Consider the following 21,232-nt stretch of genomic DNA (forward strand, 5'->3'; position numbering starts at 1 on the left):
CCTTATCAGATGAAATGAGTTTTTCCTGGGCTCCAAGATATTTTAGTAAAAACCTTCTTTCCCACTCCTTCATCCCTGGACTACAGCATGACATTAATTCCTTCTCTTGCCACCAGTACATGGCTGCTCCCTCCCCAACCTCGTGCCCGCTAACCTACGGTGCTCTCAGGCCACTAACAGCTCCTCACACACCCTTGCATCCCACACCCACACCCAGTGTGGCCGCATCCAGCTCTTGCCCCCCCTTCACGACAGACTCTACCTCTGCTCCATCAGGATATCCAGAACACTCTCTGCCAACCAGATGTTTTTTGCCGTAACATCCCCACCTGATCAAAGGGGGAGAAAACAGAGAGTCAGAATGGCTCTGATTAGTGACTCAGCTCAGCCAGCACACTCCTTCTCCCTCTAACTGCTCCATCCCTAACTGTTATCCCATCACTGATGTTCTGAGGGCTGAAAAAACTGTCTTTGTTTTGTCAGGCTTTAAAATTTCCCTCTTTGCCTCCAGAGAGACGGGATGGGAAGGTTTGGGGTTTTTCCAGAAATCAGAGCTGCTACTTCCCACAGACAGGCGGTTGGAGTGGGATTATTTTGACCCCTAAAAGGCAATGTCTGGGAAGAAGATATGAAAAGCCTACAGCTGGAAAGAACAGATGACATTTCCAATAGGGCCTGACAAGTGCTGGAAGCAAGCAACAGCTGCAGTCCAGCCACTGGATGTCCCAAATCCTGTGTTTAGCTCAGGAACAAGGGTTTTTGGTCTCCAGGTATCACAGTCTCGAGTGCTTGCTTTGAAACTTCCTGGGGCAGAGTTAAACAAGCAGTAATGCCAGATCAAAATCATAGGATCAGAAGTGGGGACTAGGAGTGCCAAACAGGGACGCAAGTGCCAGGAGAATGGATAAAAATAGCCAGCACAACAACGCTATGCCTTGCCCCAGGTCCTAATGTAAAAATTCAATTTACAGAGTCACACATCACGTAGATGAAGGTTTATACACATCACAACAGGAGCATCACTGTTATATAAAATCCTGAAGAGGAAGCAAAGAACCAAGGGGCAATGGTGAGGTAGAGAGACAGGCTCACTTTTGATCAAACACATGTAATCTTGGGAACAGAAGTAGCAGGGACAGGACGCTTGGATAATCAGTGGTTCAGACAGATGTCTCTGATGCCAAGAAGATAACGAAGCCTAAATGTCAGGGTCTGTTCTGTGACACAGTCTGTCCCTCAAACTGGCCCTAAGTGTTTAGGACATTGAGGTGGAGCCAGAGAAGATGTCAGGGGCTCTGAAGGTACAGTGAGATAAGAACCAGTTATTTTACCCTTATTCTCCCCTATTCCTTCCAGATTCCTCCTGATCCAATAGGCCACGAAACCCCAGAGTGAGGATTGGTTACAATAGGCCAACAACAGGCTAAATATTCTATATCAGGCCTCAAGTTTGGCAGGAAGGAAAATGAGGCAAGACTTATCGCTTCAGAAGGCCCCCTGTAATTTTTCAATTTCTTTGTGGAACATATGTGCCCAGAAGATGCCTGGGTCAAAAGGAAAGAATATAAACAATCCAGGAATCAAGTCCCTTAAGGCACTCAATCATCCTCCACGGCCTGGACTTAGGCATACGGCATACTTCTTTATGCTCTTGCCATCCAACTCACCGGCAATCTGCTTCATGAACGTCATGCAAACACCATCGGCTCCCAGAACCCCACTCTTCACTAGTTCCCGTACCAACCACACCAACTAAAGGAGAGAGAAAAAGACGTATGAAGACAAGGGCCTATACATTTGAGAAAGGGTCTAATCCAGTCATTTTATAAGTTAGGTGTACAAAGACAGGGGTGTGTTACCCCTGACTCCTCCTTCCCTTCCCGTTAGGAGAGGACCCATTCTCTGTCATGTCTCTGAGATGGATCTCTCTTTTCTTTCTGGCCTTACCTGAGTACGGCAGGTATCCTGCAACTTCAAGTACTTCTCCATGAGTATCTGGTTGATTTTATTCAGAACAATATTCATGCCGTCACGACTCACCAGAGCCAAGTCCCGGTAACACTGTAAGAAGTGAGGTTTGTGAGCAGCAAGCAAGCTAGGATAGGCTCCTGAGCCCACTCAAAGGGGGCTCCCTGCCCCCTAGCCTCTCCAACGTAAATGCTACCAACGGGATACAAGTGGCAGTGAAAAATTTTCTGCTCTAGAAGGCATGCTTACCATTCAATGACCAAAACACAAGACTTTCCACTCTGGAAAGACTTTCCACAAACCTTCCATAGGCTCCACCATCCCAAATCTATCCCTTGCTCTGTCATTCAGGATGGGGAAAAGGAACTGAGTTATTCTAGTAAGACAGAAAAGCCTGCTAAGAAAGGCTCCCTGTCCCCTTACCTCCCTCCTTAGGAAGCGTCACACTGTTTGAAGCCACCAGCTGAGCAAAACCAGGTGGAGGCCATCTGCTTTTCATCTGCCAGTAAAAGGTCACTGCAGAATGGGTTTGGTTGAACAGGCCAGAAAGGATCTCAAAGAGATTTTTAGACTTGTATTGACACAGCCAGATGAAACAAAGGGCTAGGAGTATTAAGGAAAGAGGATCCATGGACCAGGATCCCGGAAAGAAAGGGTAGACCCAAATCGAACTTCCTTAACGAAACATCTTTCTTTTTTTCTCCAGGCTACCCTTTGCTTCTGCCAAGCACTAAAGAAGGAGGGGTCCTATAGCACATCTAACACTGGGGGAGGTAAGGGAATGCATGCCAGTTTCCTCTGAGAGCTTCTGTTTCTCTCACCCTGTCTCTCTAAAGAGACCAGACTCCTGGAGGACTACCTTAGGGGACCTCATTAGCAACCTCCTCAGCCTGCTGGGTTCTATGCTGTCAGCACAAAGGGCAAAATTATAGATAGGCAGTATCTCACAACCTCCGATGGCCAGTGGCAAGGACAGCATCAATACTAGCAATTGTAACAGGGAACATACATTGGCACTGTGCGAAAACTTTATATTCTATTTACTGCATCTGAATCACATAGTCACCCTATTTATTATCATCTCTATTTTTATAGATGAGGAAAACAGGCACAGAGAGGTTAAAGTAACTTGCCCCAGGTTACATTTGAGATAAGAGGAAGATTCAAATCCCAGCAGTCCAACTCTAGATTCCAAGCTCTTAATCGTCCCGACGCTATCATATCATCAGAAATAACTAAAAGGAGAAGAGGCTGCTGGGGATGGAGGTTAAGAGTTTACAGTGGCTTTGAGACTACTACATTCCTAAACTCGTTCATCCTAAGTGTTCAAAAGAGAAGTACTCCGGGACTTCCCTGGCAGAATGGTCCGTCCAGTGGTTCAGACTCGGAGCTTCCAATGCAGGGGGTGCAGGTTCAATCCCTGGTCTGGGAACTAAGATCCTACATGCTGTGTGGCATGGCCAAAAAATTTAAAAATATATAAACATTTTTTTAAAAAAGGAGAAAGAAGTAATCGTCAAGACCAGCTGCTCCCTGGACTTGGTGTGTCTAGGGACTCCTAAGAGATTAGCTATCCTACTTCCACTTCTTCTATTATCCTTAAGTCGAAAGAGCATTCCGATGAAAATACAAATACTTAGAGATTCCCCCATGTGCCATAAACTTTCCATACTCCAAGGAGAATTTGATTATCCTCTGACTCCATCTGCCAGAGGGAGGGCTGGGAGATCAAAAGTACAAGCAAGGGAATAAGAGGTAAGAGAAGCCAGTGAACCACTGCCAACTTGCTCGTCAGTAAATGTGGTTCAGCCCTGGAGCCTTCCCTAGAGGAGTGAGTCACAGAATGGGCAGAGGACGAGGGATGCAGAGGCAGAAGGGAGACCCATGTCAGGCCAAAGACAGAGGCACAACCAGTAAGAGAGGAGCTGTTTCCCTCTGCCCAAAGGAGAGCAGAAATCCCAGAAATGCAGAAGAGACCCTGACAGGGAAGGACAGCCCTCAGGAGGCGCAGGGTCAGATGGAGCAAGTAGGCTCTGGCTGCCTAATTCCATGCTCCATCTGGGACCTTATTAACCACAACTGCTGGTAATGCATGCAGCCGGGCACCAGGAGGATCACATCATATCATATTCTTGATGCTGCCGGTTGCCTCTCCAAACTCTGTGCCAGTGCTCTGACTGGTTTGGAAGATAAGTAGATGGGTGGAAAAACTCAGCGGGAAACAGAAGGTCCCAAAAGAAAGGAAAGGTGACAGGACGGTGCTGAGGTAGGATACCTGTCCTGTGCTGGGAACAGTGATGTTCCAGCCTCAGCCTTCACAGCCCTCAACTTTCTTTCTAGAGCTATCTGCTGACAGAAGCACCTGGACCAAGAACTGCCAGGGCCTGGTGTTGTATCTTTGGTGATGAAGGACCTTGGCATCGATGTTAAATCCTTTCCTATCACCTATATCCCCTAAGAGAACCGGAGCAGAAGTTAAAGCCTTCAATTTAGCCTCCCACCACACTGCAGCCCCCCAGCCTGGCCTGCTCCCAGCGATTCAGTTTGGACATCAAATAGGAAATAAATCCAGAGAATATAAACACAAGGCTGCAAGTTAGGAAGGTAGAACTGGAACAAAATCCACCCCACGTCTATTCCACTCTCCGCCAACACCTGACAGCTCTTTCCTTAACTAAGTTTCTGTTCCAGGGACAGAATTAACTCCAAGTAAACCCTTAGGAAACACTCCCCTTGGTTTAAACTGAAGCCTAAAACAATGCATTGGGATCAGTTATCAGTTACGCCCACCCACAGCTTCTGCAAGACAGAGTATTCTCTAAGACAATCACCCTTTTAGGAAGAAGGATAAAGTACTAGGAGATGGGGCAGATTCTTCCCCCATTCTCTGATATGGCTCAAGGCCTCTGAATGAGTCATACCTGATAGTTCCTCATTTGCCTAAAACTGTATTCTCCTAATTCCCAGTCTCCACCCGCTTTGTCTGAAGAGGCTCCTAGGTAGGGGATGTGCTTGGAAACCTGCAGCATGTGAAAATAACTGATGCAACCAATCATGTCAACCAACTACGAGACCCAAGGTGAGGGCCTGGGCCACGCTCATGGGGCAAAAAGAAGACAAGGTGCTCTAGTGCCTTGCCATGTCTGGATGGCCGAATTCATGACATCATAAGCATTTATAATGCATAGCCCTATGACCTCTCACTGACTGGTCAGGCAAAGAGGTAGAAATACCATGGGGCCCCGCCCTCTTCACTGAGATTTATTGATTTACCCTAGCTGATTCAGATCTCATCTGAAACACAAATAAAACCAGCAGACTAGATGAATCTGCACTGAGGTGACTAAATAAGGTTTTAACTGCATGTGTAAAAACTCACATGAGAGAAACTAAGCCTTAACCCCAACCCTTCACCCCCATCTTTGTCAACACTTTCTTTTAAACAGTGAGGCTGGGGTGGATCACATTACTGATTAACACCACCAAACTGGAGACATTCATTTGTCTTTAAGGTTCTCAAAGATCAATTTGCTATGAAAATGAAACGCCAACTTAACTCAACAGTGTCCCAGCCCAGAAATAGCCTGGGAAACCAGGGACTTGTCAATACTTGCTGCCCTTACCACCTACCCTGACCCCAGGTTTGCCATGACCACAAGCAGCTAAGCCAGGGGACCATGGGCATCCTGTCCTTGTCCCTAAGAATGCTGTTCCGTTGGTTCTCCTTGAACAGACAACCTCTAGGTTTCTTACAGGTGCACTGAGAGCAGTCTGGGGCAAGGGAACAAAGACGCCAGTTTCACATGGGCTTTCTGAGAAGATTAAATGTCTGGATAGAGCTGAACACAATGTTGGACACAGCATGATTGTTTCCTTTCACACTCCCTTTGTTTAAGGAAGGGGTAAGGAGAAAACTGAATTCCCCCACACCAAGCTCTTCTTTGTTAGTGTCACGCAGTTAATGCCAGATACGACAAGTGTCTCCAAACCATCATGCAAGACTCAAGGACACAGAAAGCGGAAATCCAGAGAGGCAAAAGACAGGATTTTGCTACTTTACTACAGAAAGAATGGAGTCCAAAGAGAACATCCTGCTCAGTCCTTCACCACAAGGAAGGATCTCTCTCAAACCATTCTATTAGTATCAATACATAAAAAAGACTCTTCATTTGTGAAGAACTCCAGACTAGTTTTCATATAGTATTCCTCAGGAAGTCTGACTGCAATGTATTCCAGTCTTCTCTTAATCACTACATTATTATGGCATCACCTAATATTAAGCTTTCTAGGACTTCCCTGGTGGTCCAGGGGTGAAAAATCTGCCTGCCAATGCAGGGAATATAGGTTCAATCCTTGGTCCAGGAAGATTCCACATGCCTCGGGGCAACTAAGCCTGTGTGCCACACCTAGAAGGTAGCCCCCATTGTCTGCAACTAGAGAAAGCCTGTGGGCAGCAACAAAGACCCAGCACAGTCTCTGGATTAAATCCCAATTCTTTCAGCCCTGACTCAAAAATCTACAATTTAAAACTCTTTAAATCCCTTTTCACTCTCACAACTGCATTTTCTTGCCTCTTAGCTTCAGGATCTGAAGAGAAAGGACTTTAGTAAGAAAGTGACCCATTTACTGAGTGAAAAGGGAGTTGTAACTATATTTGGAGAACAAGATGATCCAGCCCTGGTCCAAGGGTCTGATACTAAACCAGTTAAGCCAAAAGTTCCACCATTCTCTCAGATCGTATCTGAGAAGGGAATATGGGGCCAGAGTAGCGAGTCTTCTTACCTTCTGGGCTTGGGCTGGTTCGGTAAGGACAAGGGTGAAGAGGCCCAGGCAGATTTCCTCATGTTGTGGGGGGCCTTTGCATACCTGGGATAAGAGGAAAGAAAAAACTAGTCGTCACTCAAGAGAAAAGTTCTTAAGCACAGTTGCTCCCAGAAAACTTGGGACTCCTGAGTAACCTGCAAAGAATCATCAGCTAAAAGTGATGGGCATCTGTTTTAGGAGAGAGGTGGAGACAAAGGATGGATCCATACTGCTTTCTCCAAGGCCTGATGAAGGCCAGAGGCAGAAAAGTGTTTGAAATGGGGGGGAAATCCTACTCCACACCTTAACAGCCTTCAGTAGAGAGGGGGCCGCAAAGAAACCTACTCAAGGCTTTGGCCAAATCACTGAACCCCTGGTATCTGTAAGGTGACGACATAATAAGAACAATTACTAACAATAAATATTTATTGAACATTCACTGTGTGCCAGAAACTACTCTAAGTCCTTTCCATGTATTACTTTAAATCCTTCAACCTCAGAAATGTAAAAGATCAAATATGTGAGGATGATTTATAAAGAAAATTAGTCACCAGAGAACTGTAAGTTATTTTTTAAAGCTGTTATTTAATGATGCCTAAGGCAACCCACTCCAGTACTCTTGCCTGGAAAATTCCATGGATGGCAGAACCTCGTAGGCTACAGTCCACGGTGTCGCAAAGAGTCGGACACGACTGAGCGACTTCACTTTCACTTTCAAGGCTCCACAAGATGGGACTCCCAGATTAGGAAAGACAGAGAGGAGTTGGGAAGCCTGGTTCAGGAAACCGAGACATTAGCTTCAACCCCTAGCTCCTAAACAATGAAGTCTTTCCATCTTTCTGATCATGTCTGAAAGCTTTCAAAGCAGCAGAAATGGGTTCAGAAAGAGTATTATACTCACATAGGCATTGAGGGCATCATTGGCCTCTCTCTCGGAGACACCAGTAGTCATCGATGTCACAATGCTCATACATCTTTCCAATCTCTGTGAAGGGGTGAGAAAAAAATTTAGAAGCCTTCATACCATCACCTATGACATATTTCTGGTCCTAAAAAACCTTTTTAAAAATTTAAATCAGGTCACATCTCCAAAGTAGAGAAAACCACTAGGCCATTCAGGTATGACCTAAATCAAATCACTTATGATTATACAGTGGAGGTGATGAATGGATTTACTCATTGGGATTAGATCCGATAAACAGCGCCTGAAGAACTATGGACAGAGGTTCGTAACACTGTACAGGAGGCAGTAATCAAAATCATCCCAAAGAAAAAGAAATTCAAGAAGGCAAAAGTGGTTGTCTGAGGAGGCTTTACAAATAGCTGAGAAAAGAGAAGCAAAAGGCAAGGGAAAAGGGGAAAGATATAACCAACTGAATGCAGAGTTCCAGAGAACAGCAAGGAGATCTTCAGCAAGATCTTCTTCAATGAACAATGCAAAGAAACAGAACAGGACAATAGAATGGGAAAGACTAGAGATCTCTTCAAGAAAGCTGGAGCTATCAAGGGAACAGGAACATTTCATGCAATGATGGGCATGAAAAAGGGCAGAAACAGTAAGGACCTAACAGAAGCAGAAAAGATTAAGAAAAAGTGATAAGAACACATAGAAGAACTATACAAAAAATGCCTTAATGACCAGGATAACCACAATGGTGTGATCATTCATCTAGAGCCAGATATCCTGGAGTGTGAAGTCAAGTGGGCTTTAGGAAGCATTACTACAAACAAAGCTGTGGAGGTGATGGAATTCCAGCTGAGCTATTTCAAATCCTAAAAGATGACACTGTTAATATGCCAGCAAATCTGGAAAACTCAGCAGTGGCCACAGGACTGGAAAAGGTCAATTTCCATTCCAATCCCCACAGAACGTTCAAACTACAGCACAACTGCACTCATTTCACAGGCTAGCAAGGTAACGCTCAAAATTCTCCAAGCTAGGCTTCAACAGTACGTGAACCAAGAACTTTCAGATATACAAGCTGGATTTAGAAAATGCAAAGGAACCAGAGATCAAATTGCCAACATCCACTGGATCATAGAAACAGCAAAGGAATTCCAGAAAAACATCTACTTCTGCTTCACTGACTATGCTAAAGCCTTTGACTGTGTGGATCACAATAAACTGGAAAATTCTTCAAGAGATGGGCATAGCAGACCACCTTACCTGTCTCCTCAGAAACTTATGAGGTCAAGAAGCAAGTTAGAAATGGACAGGGAAGAACTGATTGGTTCAAAATTGAGAAAGGAGTACGACAAGGGTGCATACTGTCACTCTGCTTATTTAACTTCTGTACAGAGCACATCATGTGAAATGCTGGGCTGGATGAATCACCAAGTGGAATGAAGACTGCCAGAAGTATCAACAACCTCTGATATGCAGATAATACCACTCTAACGGCAGAAAGTGAAGAGGAACTAAAGAGCCTCTTAATGAGGGTGAAAGGAGTATGAAAAGCTTGCTTGAAACTCAACATGATAAAAAGCAAGATCCTGGCTTCTGGTCCCATTACTTTATGGCAAACAGAAGGGGAAAAAGTGGAAGAAGAGACAGATTTCCTTTCCTTGGGCTCCAAAATTGCTGTGGCCAGTGACTGCAGCCATGAAATTAAAAAAGATGCTTGCTCTTTGGAAGGAAAGCTGTAACAAACCTAGACAGTGTATTAAAAAGCAGAGACATCACTTTACCAACAAATGTCTGTATAGTCAAAGCTATGGTTTTTCCAGTAATTATGTACCAATGTTAGATAGAGTCGGCCCATAAAGAAGGCTGAGCACTGAAGAATTGATGCTTTTGAACTGTGGTGTTGGAGAAGATTCTTGAGAGTCCCTTGGACAGCAAGGAGATAAAACCAGTCAATCCTAAAGGAAATCAACCCTGAATATTTATTGCAAAGGCTGATGCTGAAGCTGAAGCTCCAATACTTTGACCATCTGATGTGTAGAGCCGACTCACTGGAGAAGACCCTGATGCTGAGAAAGACTGAGAGCAAAGGGAGAAGGGGTGACAGAGGATGAGATAGTTGGATGGCATCACTCACTCAATGGATGTGAGTTTGTGCAAACTCTGGGAGATATTGAAGGACAGGGTAGCCTGGCGTACTGCAGTCCATGGGATCATAAACAGTCAGACACAACTGAGCGACTGAACAACAACACATCTCCAGATCTAACTACTAGTTTACAACTCAAGTCACCATGGGGGTATCATCAGCAAAATCTAGAAAGTGTAAACCATGACAGGCTTCCTGGTTTCTTTAACATTTAACTTACAAGGGGAAAAGCGGGGGAGGGGAACTTCATGTATTAGACGAGGCTTAAGTGAATTCTCTGGCGGTCCATGGGTTAGGACTTGGCGCTTTTACTACCAGGGCCTGAGTTTGATCCCCGGTTGGAGAACTAAGATCCCACAATCCATGTGGCAGGCCAAAAAAAAAAAAAAAAGACTTAAAATGACAACTCCTTGAACACAATAAGGACCCATGAATCCATGCTGATAGATACATACATACATGACAAACAAAGAAGGGAAAGCTCTTCCTTATAGTGGAATGCCAACTAAAAACACAGAAGGACTGATGGAAGTAATAAGTGATTCAGGGAAATATCATTAATGCTAAAACTAGAGGTAAAACCTTCACAAGAGTATATAGTCACATAGGCTCAAAATACTTATTAATCAAAGAGAAAATAACTGAAGGGAATTCTGGAGGATAACATCTTAACCAAGCAATCAGAGTTAGTATCCCAAGTAACAAGACAAACTGACAGCTGAAATTTCAGAAAACCCAAATTGAGAGATTCTATAAAATACCTGGCCTGTTAAAAGTGTTTAAGGTGAAGGACAGAGACAGGACTAAGAATAAAAGAGACAGTACACCTAAATTCAGTGTGTGATTCTGGGCTGCTATAATGGACATTATTGGGACAACTGGTAAAATGTGAATAGGTACTGTAAGTAATATTAACATACTGATGTTAAATGTTCCAGTTTAGATAATAAAACAGGGATTATGTAACTGAGACTCTTGTTCTTAGGAAATACTCCTGGAAGTATTTAAATCTTAAGTGGCATGCAGCTGCAGCTGATTCTCAAAAGGTTAAAATAATATGTATACAAAATGAAAAGCAAATGCAGCAATGTTAACAACTGGTGAGTCCGGAAGAAGAGTATGAGAGTTCTAGGTCTAAACAGTTTTTCTCTAAGTTTGAAATTATTTTAAAAGTTATTAAGAAATTAAAGGGACATGTCAACTGAATGCAACAAATGTGTGTTCCTTGTTTGATTACTGATCTGAAAAAAACCACTTATAAAAAGAGTTTATGGGAATTCCCTGGGAGTCTCTGCTTTGATGCTTGTGGGCCCAGGTACAAGCCTTAGTCCAGGAACTAAGAGCCCACAAGCCATGCCACACAGCCCCCCCAAAAAACTCCCCAAACAAGAAACCCAGTAAAGCACAGGACTTAAGGCCAAAAAAAAAAAAAAAATCTTAAAAAAAAAAAGGGATTTATGAAACAGTCGATTTGAACAATGAGTATTTTATTACATTGAGGAATTAATAATATTTTAGGTATGCTATTGTGGTTATGTTAAAAAGAGAAAAGTCCATCTCTCACAGACATATATATGAAATACCTACAGATGAAATGATATACCTTGGGTTTGCCTCAAAATAATCCTGAGGAGACTAAAGGGAGATACAAGGCCGCCATGTACTGGTAAGTACTGAAGCAGAGTGATCGTTCCAGGGAGGTTACACTACTCTCTCTACTTTTTCATGGTTGAGATGTCCCTCCAAAAACGTACAAAATAAACTTGAAAAAAAAAAAAGGTGAGCATAAGAAAGAAAAGAACTAGTGGAGAACAAAAGGCCAAACTAAAGCTCCCAGGGTCTCCAGTGAAACAAAGGTGAGGAGCACGACAGGAAAATCCAGGCGGGGCCAATGCCGAAGACGTAAAGCAGAAGGGCTCACGAGGAACCCAGACTGAAAGAGACACGTGTACCCCAGTGTCCATCGCAGCACCGTCTACAATAGCCAGGACATGGAAGCAACCTAGACGTCCATCGGCAGATGAATGGATAAGAAAGTTGTAGTACATTTACACAATGGAATATTACTCAGCTATTAAAAAGAATGCATTTGAGTTAGTTCTAATGAGGTGGTTGAAACTGGGGCCTATTATACAGACAGAAGTAAGTCAGAAAGAAAAACGCCAATACAACATATTAATGCATATATATGGAATTTAGGAAGATGGCAACGATGACCCTATATGCAAGACAGCAAAAGAGACACAGATGCAAAGAACAGACTTTGGACTCTGTGGGAGAAGGCGAGGGCGGGGTGATTTGAGAGAATAGAATTGAAAGATGTATATTACCATATGTGAAACAGATCGCCAGTCCAGGTTCTATGCATGAGACGGTGCACTGGGACTACCCTGAGGGATGGGATGGCGAGGGAGGTGGGAGAGGGGTTCAGGATGGGGGACACATGTACACCCATGGCTGATTCATGTCAGTGTACGGCAAAAATCACTACAATATTGTAAAGTAATTAGCCTCCAATTAAAATAAAATTTTCTTTTTTTTTAAAAGAAGGGTTTGATCCCTGGGTCAGATTGGGAAGATCCCCTGGAGGAAGGCAATGGCAACCCCCTCCAGTATTCTTGGCTGGAGAATCCCATGGATAGAGGAGCCTGGCAGGTTACAGCCCAGAGGGGTCGCAAAGAGTTGGACACGACTGAAGCAACTTAGCACCAGCGTGCACCAAGGACCATTCTTAATTATAAAGGAAAACTCTATAACATAATATGTGCTCAAAATTCTAAGGAGATTTTAAGTCACAGATCCTGTTTCAAAGCATTTAATACTAAGGATAAAGAAATTATTGACAAAGTGTATCTCATATTAGTCAGTGAGCCTCTTCCTAAACTACCTAAACTACTTCCTAAGTCTTTTAAAACATCTTATTGAGAACTACTGACAAATAATGACAAAGGAAAGAGGTCCAGGAATGAAAGACCATCATGTTTCACCTTTGACCATCATCCTTCTCCGTTGACCATCTTCCTGAAGTTGTCTACCATCCCTACCTAAGAGCAGAGTAGAACTGAGTATTAAGGCAAGGAGCTTCCAGAGCCAAAAAAATTCAACCTAAATTAGGCTCAAAGCTGCTCAGGTTTGACAACGTTACTGTCCAACATCAGGTCTGACTATCCTCCAAATTAGGTCACATCAGAGTGCTCAGCCTTAATCAACAGCACCTGTGTACTTGTGAAAAGGAGCTGTGAGATCACATGAAAAGCTGAGCTGTAAATCTCACAACCCACGTCTCCCACAAACTCTGAGATCCATCATTACCTAGTCCAGCTCCTATATTGTAAAGGGAGGAAAGAAAATAACCTCAGGTTGTATTTTCTCTTTTTAAGTCTTATCCTTCTTTATCTAAGACAGTTATCAGTTCCTCCAGTTGCTAAATCCAGGCTGTTCTTGCTGGGCACTCTGGGAGGCCCTGCCTACCCGGCCTAGGTTAATAAGCAGTTTCAGAGTGGAGGAAGATGGTGAGCAGGCAGCAAAACAGCATCATAAAATCCTAGACATCACTGTGATAAAAAAGAAGAAATCTCTGCTGAATCAACAGAGATGCAAGAAAAGTCAAAAGAGCAGCTGGCTGTGGAGCCAATGGACAAGCAAGGACCAGGAGAATCCCTCCACTACTTGTAAGCCTTGGGCTAATCTTAGGTGAATTACCTAAATTACCAAAACTGACTTAACCTTTTACTTATAATACGCTGGTTTTCTTAACTAAAAAGATTAGAGACAGAGCCCATATAAGGTTGCTTTGAGGATTAAACAAGGTTAACATATGTGAAAGTACCTAGCATATAGCCTCAGCTGAATCAGACTCTATTCCATCTGTGAAGATGCTCAGTGATCACACAACTGAATCCATGAGGACGAGACCACCCTTCAATGCTCCCTGCCACTACTTTTAATGGCATGTCCTCAGAGACTCCTGAAACCTGAGCCCTACACAGTTCAGTTCAGTCGCTCAGTCGTGTCTGACTCTTTGTGACCCCATGAATCGCAGCACGCAAGGCCTCCCTGTCCATCACCAACTCCCAGAGTTCACTCAGACTCACGTCCATCAAGTCGGTGATGCCATCCAGCCATCTCATCCTCGGTCGTCCCCTTCTTCTCCTGCCCCCAATCCCTCCCAGCATCAGAGTCTTTTCCAATGAGTCAACTCTTTGCATGAGGTGGCCAAAGTACTGGAGTTTCAGCTTTAGCATCATTCCTTCCAAAGAACACCCAGGGCTGATCTCCTTGCAGTCCAAGGGACTCTCAAGAGTCTTCTCCAACACCACACAGGACACCACAATCCCTAACCAGGTTGAGAAACTTCCTCTCCTACTTTTGCCTTCTGTGAGAGAAGAGGAAAGAGTTGGACACAGAAGGACCCTGCACCAAGATCCTGGAGCAAAGCTGGAGGGCTGGCCTAGTTTCTCCCTGTGATGTAACACAGAGACGTTGGACTGAACCACGTTTCTCTAGGGCCCTCCTCGATATCTAAGCTCCATTCAGAGGTCTGAGTCATTTCTATGGGTCACTGCCGAGTCAAGAAAGAAAACTGGCATCTTGCAACAGGGAGGCCTAACTAAGGATGTAGAAAATGGCAGAGTCCAGAATTGGATGGGTGAATAAAAGCAATGAGGAAAAGAAATATGAGGGTCGGTTCTTCCCAGGCAATAGAAATATATAAAGGATACTGCTTTTCTTGAACTACAGAAATTACTTTCCCAAACAGAGATGAGTGAACTAATTACAAATCATTCAGAGTGACTGGAGGACCACATCTCAGAGGGCTGTAGAAAGCCAGATCCCTACAATCAAGCAGTAGTACCCCTTCTTCCCCTCAGACAACCGAGGCCCTTAGTAAAGACGGAACCACACGTGCAGTTGCCAATAACTGCTGGCAGAATGACTGTTCAGAGTAAGCCTTTAACGACAGCACCTCAGAGAGTTGAGTGAATATTTACCACCTCTAGGAGCTTCTAAAATAATTTTTCTAGTACTAAGACTACCTTACCATGGTTTCCATGACAGAAGCAGTAGATGGAGAGCGGGTGGAAAGCAGGGAGGCCTTCTAGTCTGCAAGTATATACCTGAAGCTGGAGGCTAAAGTCTGAGGATTGCTCTAACCTCAGTGTCTCCTCCTTCCTCCAGGTAACATCCAGTTTGCTAAAAATTATATTATTTAATGGCTTCCCAGGTTGTTCATGGTAAAGAATCCGCCTGCCAAGCAGGAGACTCAGGTTTGATCCCTGGGTTGGGAAGATCCCCTGGAGAAGGACATGGCAACCCACTCCACCATTCTTGCCTGGGAAATTCCATGAACAGGGGTATAGTCTGATGCTGCTACTAAGTCGCTTCAGTCGTGTCCGACTCTGTGTGACCCCGTAGACTGCAGCCCACCAGGCTCCGCCGTCCCTGGGATTCTCCAGGCAAGAACACTGGAGTGGGTTAGTCTATGGGGTCACAAAGAGTCGGACATGACTTAGCGACTAAACAATAACAATAGTAAATACTTAAATACTGTCCCCTTATGGGAAGTCAGTGGCCTTCGGAGACTAAAATTCAAAGGCTTAAGGAAAAGATATGATCTGACCTACAAAACCCTCAAGGACTCACATTAGTAAAGAGTTAACTGAACAAACTGGGTTCCAAGTATTCTACAACCGAGAGTCACTGTAAGTGAAATGAGGATTTAAGGGGAAAAAAATCAGAAATGACTCAAAGCCCATTCCCTGGAGAATCTTCACAGACTGGATGAGCCTGAGAGAAAACCTGGAAGGGACATACCTCTAACCAAATGCAAAACTGAGACCTGTCCAGAGCTTAAGAGGAGGTTCCAACTTGTTTTGAGCCACAGCTCCTGCCTTTAGCCTTGCTTCAAAGTAGACAGCGTCCTTCTCCACAGAGGAGTGACCAGGAGCTTTGAAGGCTTGTGAGATTAGGAGCTACGTGTTCTAAATGCCTCCAATCTTTGGCACTATTTTTATCTCATTCCTCAAATCTGGATGGGGATGGGCAAGAATTCCCCATTCAAAGAAAAGAACAGGGCCAAAGAGAAGAAAGGATACGACAAATGGTCCCTTGGGCAGAAGAGTCACAGCCCCGGCCTGTGATGCTCCTCACCAGCCCTTCACACTCCAGGCCTCGGGGGGCCTTTCCTCATCACATCCAGCTGACGCCGGTCTCTTCACAACCCTCACTGGGTTTTTGTTTTTACCTTTCTTGTGAGTGTTAACTCAGTCTTTAGATGATAAGCTCTGGAAGGCTGGCCTTGGGTCTCCCTACTGTGTTCCTGGGCAATAGGTGGGACTATGCTGGAAACAACCAAGCCAGAACCACCAGAGATCAGTCAATACTAGCTTTTGAGTGCGGAGATGCGTGACAAGACCCAGAGGAAGAAGCCAGTAAGTCTTAATCTTAGTCACTCTGATCTAGTGGGAGCTGCACTTGAGGTTAGAAACTGGCAAGGCATGTTGGAAAATTCAGATGCAAAGGACAAAGGGCATAAAAGGAAAGGAGGAAGGCCAAGACAAGCTGAGAAACATGGACAGCACAAAGGATATCAAGAAAAAAAGGAGACCCTCCCTCCCCCTTCTCTCTGCAAACAGCTGCAAGTTCACTCTCAGACAGTCCAAAAGAGCAAGAAAATAAATGCTTTGTCTCTTATGAGATCCCCTTTTACCATATTATTTCACTTGCTAGCAAACATGTCACTCCTCAGGGAATAGGATGCTGTGGTACAAATTAGAACAGGATGACCCTTCCGGCAATCAGGGTGGGAAATAAACAAGGGTTTCACTACCCTTGGGGTCTTTTCCCCTCCACCCAACTGATGCAGTGATCAAAGGTAATCAATGATTTTCTTGCTACAATTCTAGAGGTCTAGTGCTAGAACCCAGGGCTCATACCTTGACAATGACAGTGGCCATTTCTAAACATGTAGAAAATTTAAAATGCAGGCAATCCTGGCAAAGTCATTTGTATTTGTTTCGGGAATACATTACTTTTAGCATTGTTATCTGCCTTGTTAGTGCAACAGGTAGCACTCAAAAAACAGAAGCATTATTTATGTTCCTAATTGGATTTACCTTAGCTGATAACAACAGAAGACAAACTCTGATTCATCTCATACAGAATTACAAGGGAGAAGCATGATGGAAGCATGTCTGTGAACAGATGTATCTGATGGATAACCCACAAGGTTGCTGTCCAGGTGCTTCTTGATTCACAAAGCTCATTTCTGCATGTGTTCTGCCATCCTGGATCTGAACCTACATTCCTTCAAACTTACAGTATGAATTCCACCTATCTGCTTGACCACCCTCTAACATTTGATCAAGAGCCATGACAAAGTCAGAAGCAGGGAAATTGCCCGTGAAGAAACAGGGCCTAATAATTTACTCGTCCCGTCCCCGGATAACCACTGAGTTGAATGTATCAGGTCTTAAACAATCCAGCAATCATGTCACACTTCTCAGTCTCATATTTCTAAGGATGTCTCTTCATGTATGAAGTGAAGTCGCTCAGTCGTGTCTGACTCTTTGAGACCCCATGGACAGCAGCCTACCAGGCTCCGCTGTCCATGGGATTTCCCACACAGGAATACTGGAGTGGGCTGCCATTTCCTTCTCCAGGGGATCTTCCCAACCCAGGGATCGAACCCAGGTCTCCTGCATTGCAGACAGACACTTTACAGTCACAGGAAAGGGATAAATGATCAACTCTGGATTGTCAGGGACAGGGCAAGAGGAACAACTGGGGGGTCAATTATTCAGTAGTCTAAAATCCCTATTCGGGCCCAAGGCATCGCCTCACCCTACCCTATTTCTCAGCATCTGTATGTTCCCTCCCTTGTGTGTGTGCCATCTGGTTGTGGACAGGCCCCTAGGTCCCATTCACTCCTAACAAAATACAACTCACTTTTCCTTAGGTCTTCACTCATTCTAAATGCCTAGTTAACATCACCAGCAATTGAGGGTCTAAATGAAGTCAACACTATCTAAGAGGAGGCTCCAAGGTCTAGTGCAAGCTCCTATCAAACCAACCCCCCAAAACACCTACACACACATACATCACTCAATCTATGACCCGACTGAAACAGGGTTAAATATTAATTACAGCTGTGGCCTATATGTGAAAGCAATGTCAAAAACAAATCCAGTAGATCTGGATGATATATCCCTTCCTCATCAACACGCCCCCCCCCCACCCATTTAACAGTAGTGGCTGCTGTTGCTATGACAACCTGTCCAGGAAGTTGGCCCACACTTCTTCCTTCAGGAGCAGGAAGTCAGGAGCAGTGTTTGTGTTGTCTTAGAAAAAACTTTAAGGCCTCCTCCCCCACCCCCACCCCATATTCGCTCCAGTACCCCTCCTCAACCCCATTTCTTAACTCCCTTCCCCACCCCCCACACCTACCTCCTCTAACTCATCCTTGGCATCCAAACTGGTTGAAAGTAGCAGCCTCCCCCCTCCTGGGGCTCCTGCTCCCGCTCCTCCTCCACCTCCCGCTGCTCCCGAAGCAGCAGCTGCTGCTGCCCCCTTTCCCTTCTGTAACTCCATGGCTGCCGCCGGGAGACGGGAAAAGGCCCGGGAGTGGATGGGTAGGAAGTCCTAGAAACGGGAAATCTAGGACCGACAAGGACTGGGGGGCAAGAGGGACAAGGGGAGGAGCAGGGGATAAGGGTCCCTGGCCTCTGCACTCGTCCCTCCTCTCCGAAAGGGCGCTCCTGTGCAGGAGGCGAAGGCAGGCGGGCCTCTAGGTCGCGCCTCTGGACTGGCAGTGCTGAGGAAACGCCGTTAGCTCCTAAGTATGCACGGCTAAGGGTCTGAGCCCCTACGGGAAGTGTAGGAGAGGCTTCTGTCCCTGAAGAAATGGAAAAGGCGCCCTTTCTGGCTTCTGATCCTAAGAGAAGCTGGGAAAACCTTAAGTTTCTACCTCAGGAGGTGGGGGGGGGAAAGAGTCCTGCCCATGAAGTAGGGGGTAGGAATCCTTCCTGGCTGATGCCCCAAGGATTGGGGAGCGAGGTTCCTTTGGTTCCGGCCCCCAGGGGGTGAGGGTGAGGCAGTAAGCGCTATAGGAGGACACGGACGACCAGCTTCTCCCTACACCACACAGAGGCGGCCATGGTGGAAGGGCGGGGGGGTGGGAAGGCCAAGAGCGACGCCGGGGGAGGGGGAGGAATCGTGGAGGCCTGCGCCGGAAGTGAGCAGTCGCGGTCTCCGGCCTCCGCCAATAGCGGCTTCCGCGGTGGCTCTCGGTCTCGAAGGAGTAGGCCGACGTTGGCCCACAGGCCTTCACGCCCGCTGCCAATGGTATAGAGCAGAAGAGAAACCAGTCTGATGGACAGCCAGAGTCTCCAATCATATTCCCCTTCTGCTCTCGGAGGGCGGGACGGAACGACTTCCCGGAGGTGGGTGTGGGAGATCAGGAAGGAGAGAGGCTGCGCCTGCGTGGGTTGACGCGCGTGCGCGGCGCTGGCTTCCACCCTCCTTTCCTCCCTCGTTCAGAAGCTGGGGTGGTACTGGAACCAGGGCACTGTTCGTCCCTAGGTGGCTTTTAGAAACCCGAATCCTAGTTGTGAATTGACATAGCAGGGCCAAGGAGCAGAACCCTAACCCTTAAGCAGTGTCAGAGCAAATGCCATTGGATGGTGTGGAGCCAGCTCCCGGAGCTAAGAGTATCTATCACACAAGCTATTGGAAGCGTCCATGCAACTGCAGTTATCAGCCAGACACTGAGGAAAAATAAAAGCATGGACCTACTTTTGCACACCGCTCATTAGAATCGTGCACTGATTCATTATTAGAAAGGCTTCTGGAAGCTCTGTATTGTCCTGCTTTATCTGTGTTCGTGTCAGCATTTGCCCCTAGCAATCCAGTGTGGAAGCTTGTTTTTGACGTTGTTTTCCCTCCCATAATTTAGTCAGTAAAGGCTTTTTATTAGAAATGTTTCTGGAATTTGTTCTTCTCTGGCCTATGTATGTGTGTATGTGTGTGTGTATATACATATATATAGTATATCCTTAGGGATTACAGTGGATTCAAGCCCATTCAACATCATGCCACTTCTCTAATCATACTAAACTACCCTCTCAGACACCTGAATTTCCCAAATCCTTAATAGAAATTATGTGACTCACCCTACCTAATCAATATAGTTTCCCAAGACTTATTTTTAAAATTATTATAATTTAAAAACTTGTAATAAAAACTCATAACAATGCAAAGTAGAAGGAACCCTCTTTTTTCCCTTTCACCCCATCCAGTCTCACTTCTCTTGAGTCATCAGTGTTACTAATTTGTTGTATATCTTTCTCTACTTTTAAAAATACATGAACGCATAACCACAATTCTTTGGTTGTTTTCATTTTTTTTTTAACAAAAATAAAATTGTTTTACGATGTTTTCTTCTTGCTCAATTAGTATTTCTATCCTGACCATTTTTTTCTCCCAAATCAAAACATGGAAATTAACTTCATTCTATCTAACAACCTCATAATATTCCCCTCCTCTCTTGTGGAGAAATTGAGCTCTTCCCTGATACTGCCCCCACCTAGCTGATTTCCAGCAGGAAGGACCTTCCATTTGTCAAAATCCACCCACTGTTGAAGGCAACTGACGTTAAAAATAGCAAAGTGTTTTTTTTTTTTTTCTCCCTTGGCAGGGGAAGCTATAGTTACCATTAATAAGAATCAAATAATAAGGCCCTAGAATCAAGAAAAAATTAAAATGAAAATACAGTGCTGCAGAAAGTTCCTCCATCAAAGAAAAAAACAAACAAATCAGTGCCTAATAATCCCAAGAGTTTGACAATAAAGGAATCTCCCTACCTCAGAGAGAATGATGAATTACAGGGTTTGGGTAAAGACTAAAAAGGCATACTTATAAAATTTATAAAAACACAAAGCTGAGACTAGTAGATAATAGACCCGATCGCCATATAGCACTGAAAATGTTATTAATGAGGTCAGAGATTGAACTAACAGAACATGAAGTTATTTAATAATGGAAAGCGTGCTTACTTGTATGCTCAGGCCTAGGCTAGAAAGGATTTAAAACAGGGATAAATGTGAGTTCCTGAAATTAATATTAAAAAATTAGTGAAGTGAGATAGGCAAAGATTTCTTTTTTAAAGTATTTATTTCTTTTTGGCTGCACTGGGTCTTCATTGCTGTGTGTGGGCTTTCTCTAGTCGTGGAGAGTGAGTTTCATCATGTGGACTTAGTTGTCCCAAGGTATGTGGAACCTTCCCAGACCAGGGAATGAACCTGTGTGCCTTGTATTGGCAGGTGGATTCTTAACCACTGGACCACCTGGGAAGTCTGCAAAGATTTCTTAATAGATAGAAAAATCATAATGGAAGGATGGATGAACTGGAC

At 44.7% G+C, this 21,232-nt stretch overlaps 1 protein-coding gene across 1 annotated transcript in view; it reads right to left on the reverse strand.

Moving 5' to 3' along the window:
* The window catches only part of INTS3 (integrator complex subunit 3), a 39,213-nt gene extending 20,492 nt beyond the window's left edge, over positions 1-18,721 (reverse strand). The window contains exons 1-6 of the mRNA XM_068963635.1: positions 18,270-18,721; positions 7,673-7,756; positions 6,751-6,834; positions 1,948-2,061; positions 1,668-1,752; positions 263-329 (exon numbers count right to left, since the gene is read on the reverse strand). Of these exons, the coding sequence (XP_068819736.1) occupies positions 263-329; positions 1,668-1,752; positions 1,948-2,061; positions 6,751-6,834; positions 7,673-7,756; positions 18,270-18,413 (578 nt within the window). The 5' untranslated portion in view covers positions 18,414-18,721. The remainder of the gene's footprint in view (positions 1-262; positions 330-1,667; positions 1,753-1,947; positions 2,062-6,750; positions 6,835-7,672; positions 7,757-18,269) is intronic.
* Between the last annotated feature and the right edge of the window lie 2,511 nt (positions 18,722-21,232).

Source organism: Capricornis sumatraensis, chromosome 2 (assembly GCF_032405125.1).
Source record: "Capricornis sumatraensis isolate serow.1 chromosome 2, serow.2, whole genome shotgun sequence".
Taxonomy (NCBI): domain Eukaryota; kingdom Metazoa; phylum Chordata; class Mammalia; order Artiodactyla; family Bovidae; genus Capricornis; species Capricornis sumatraensis.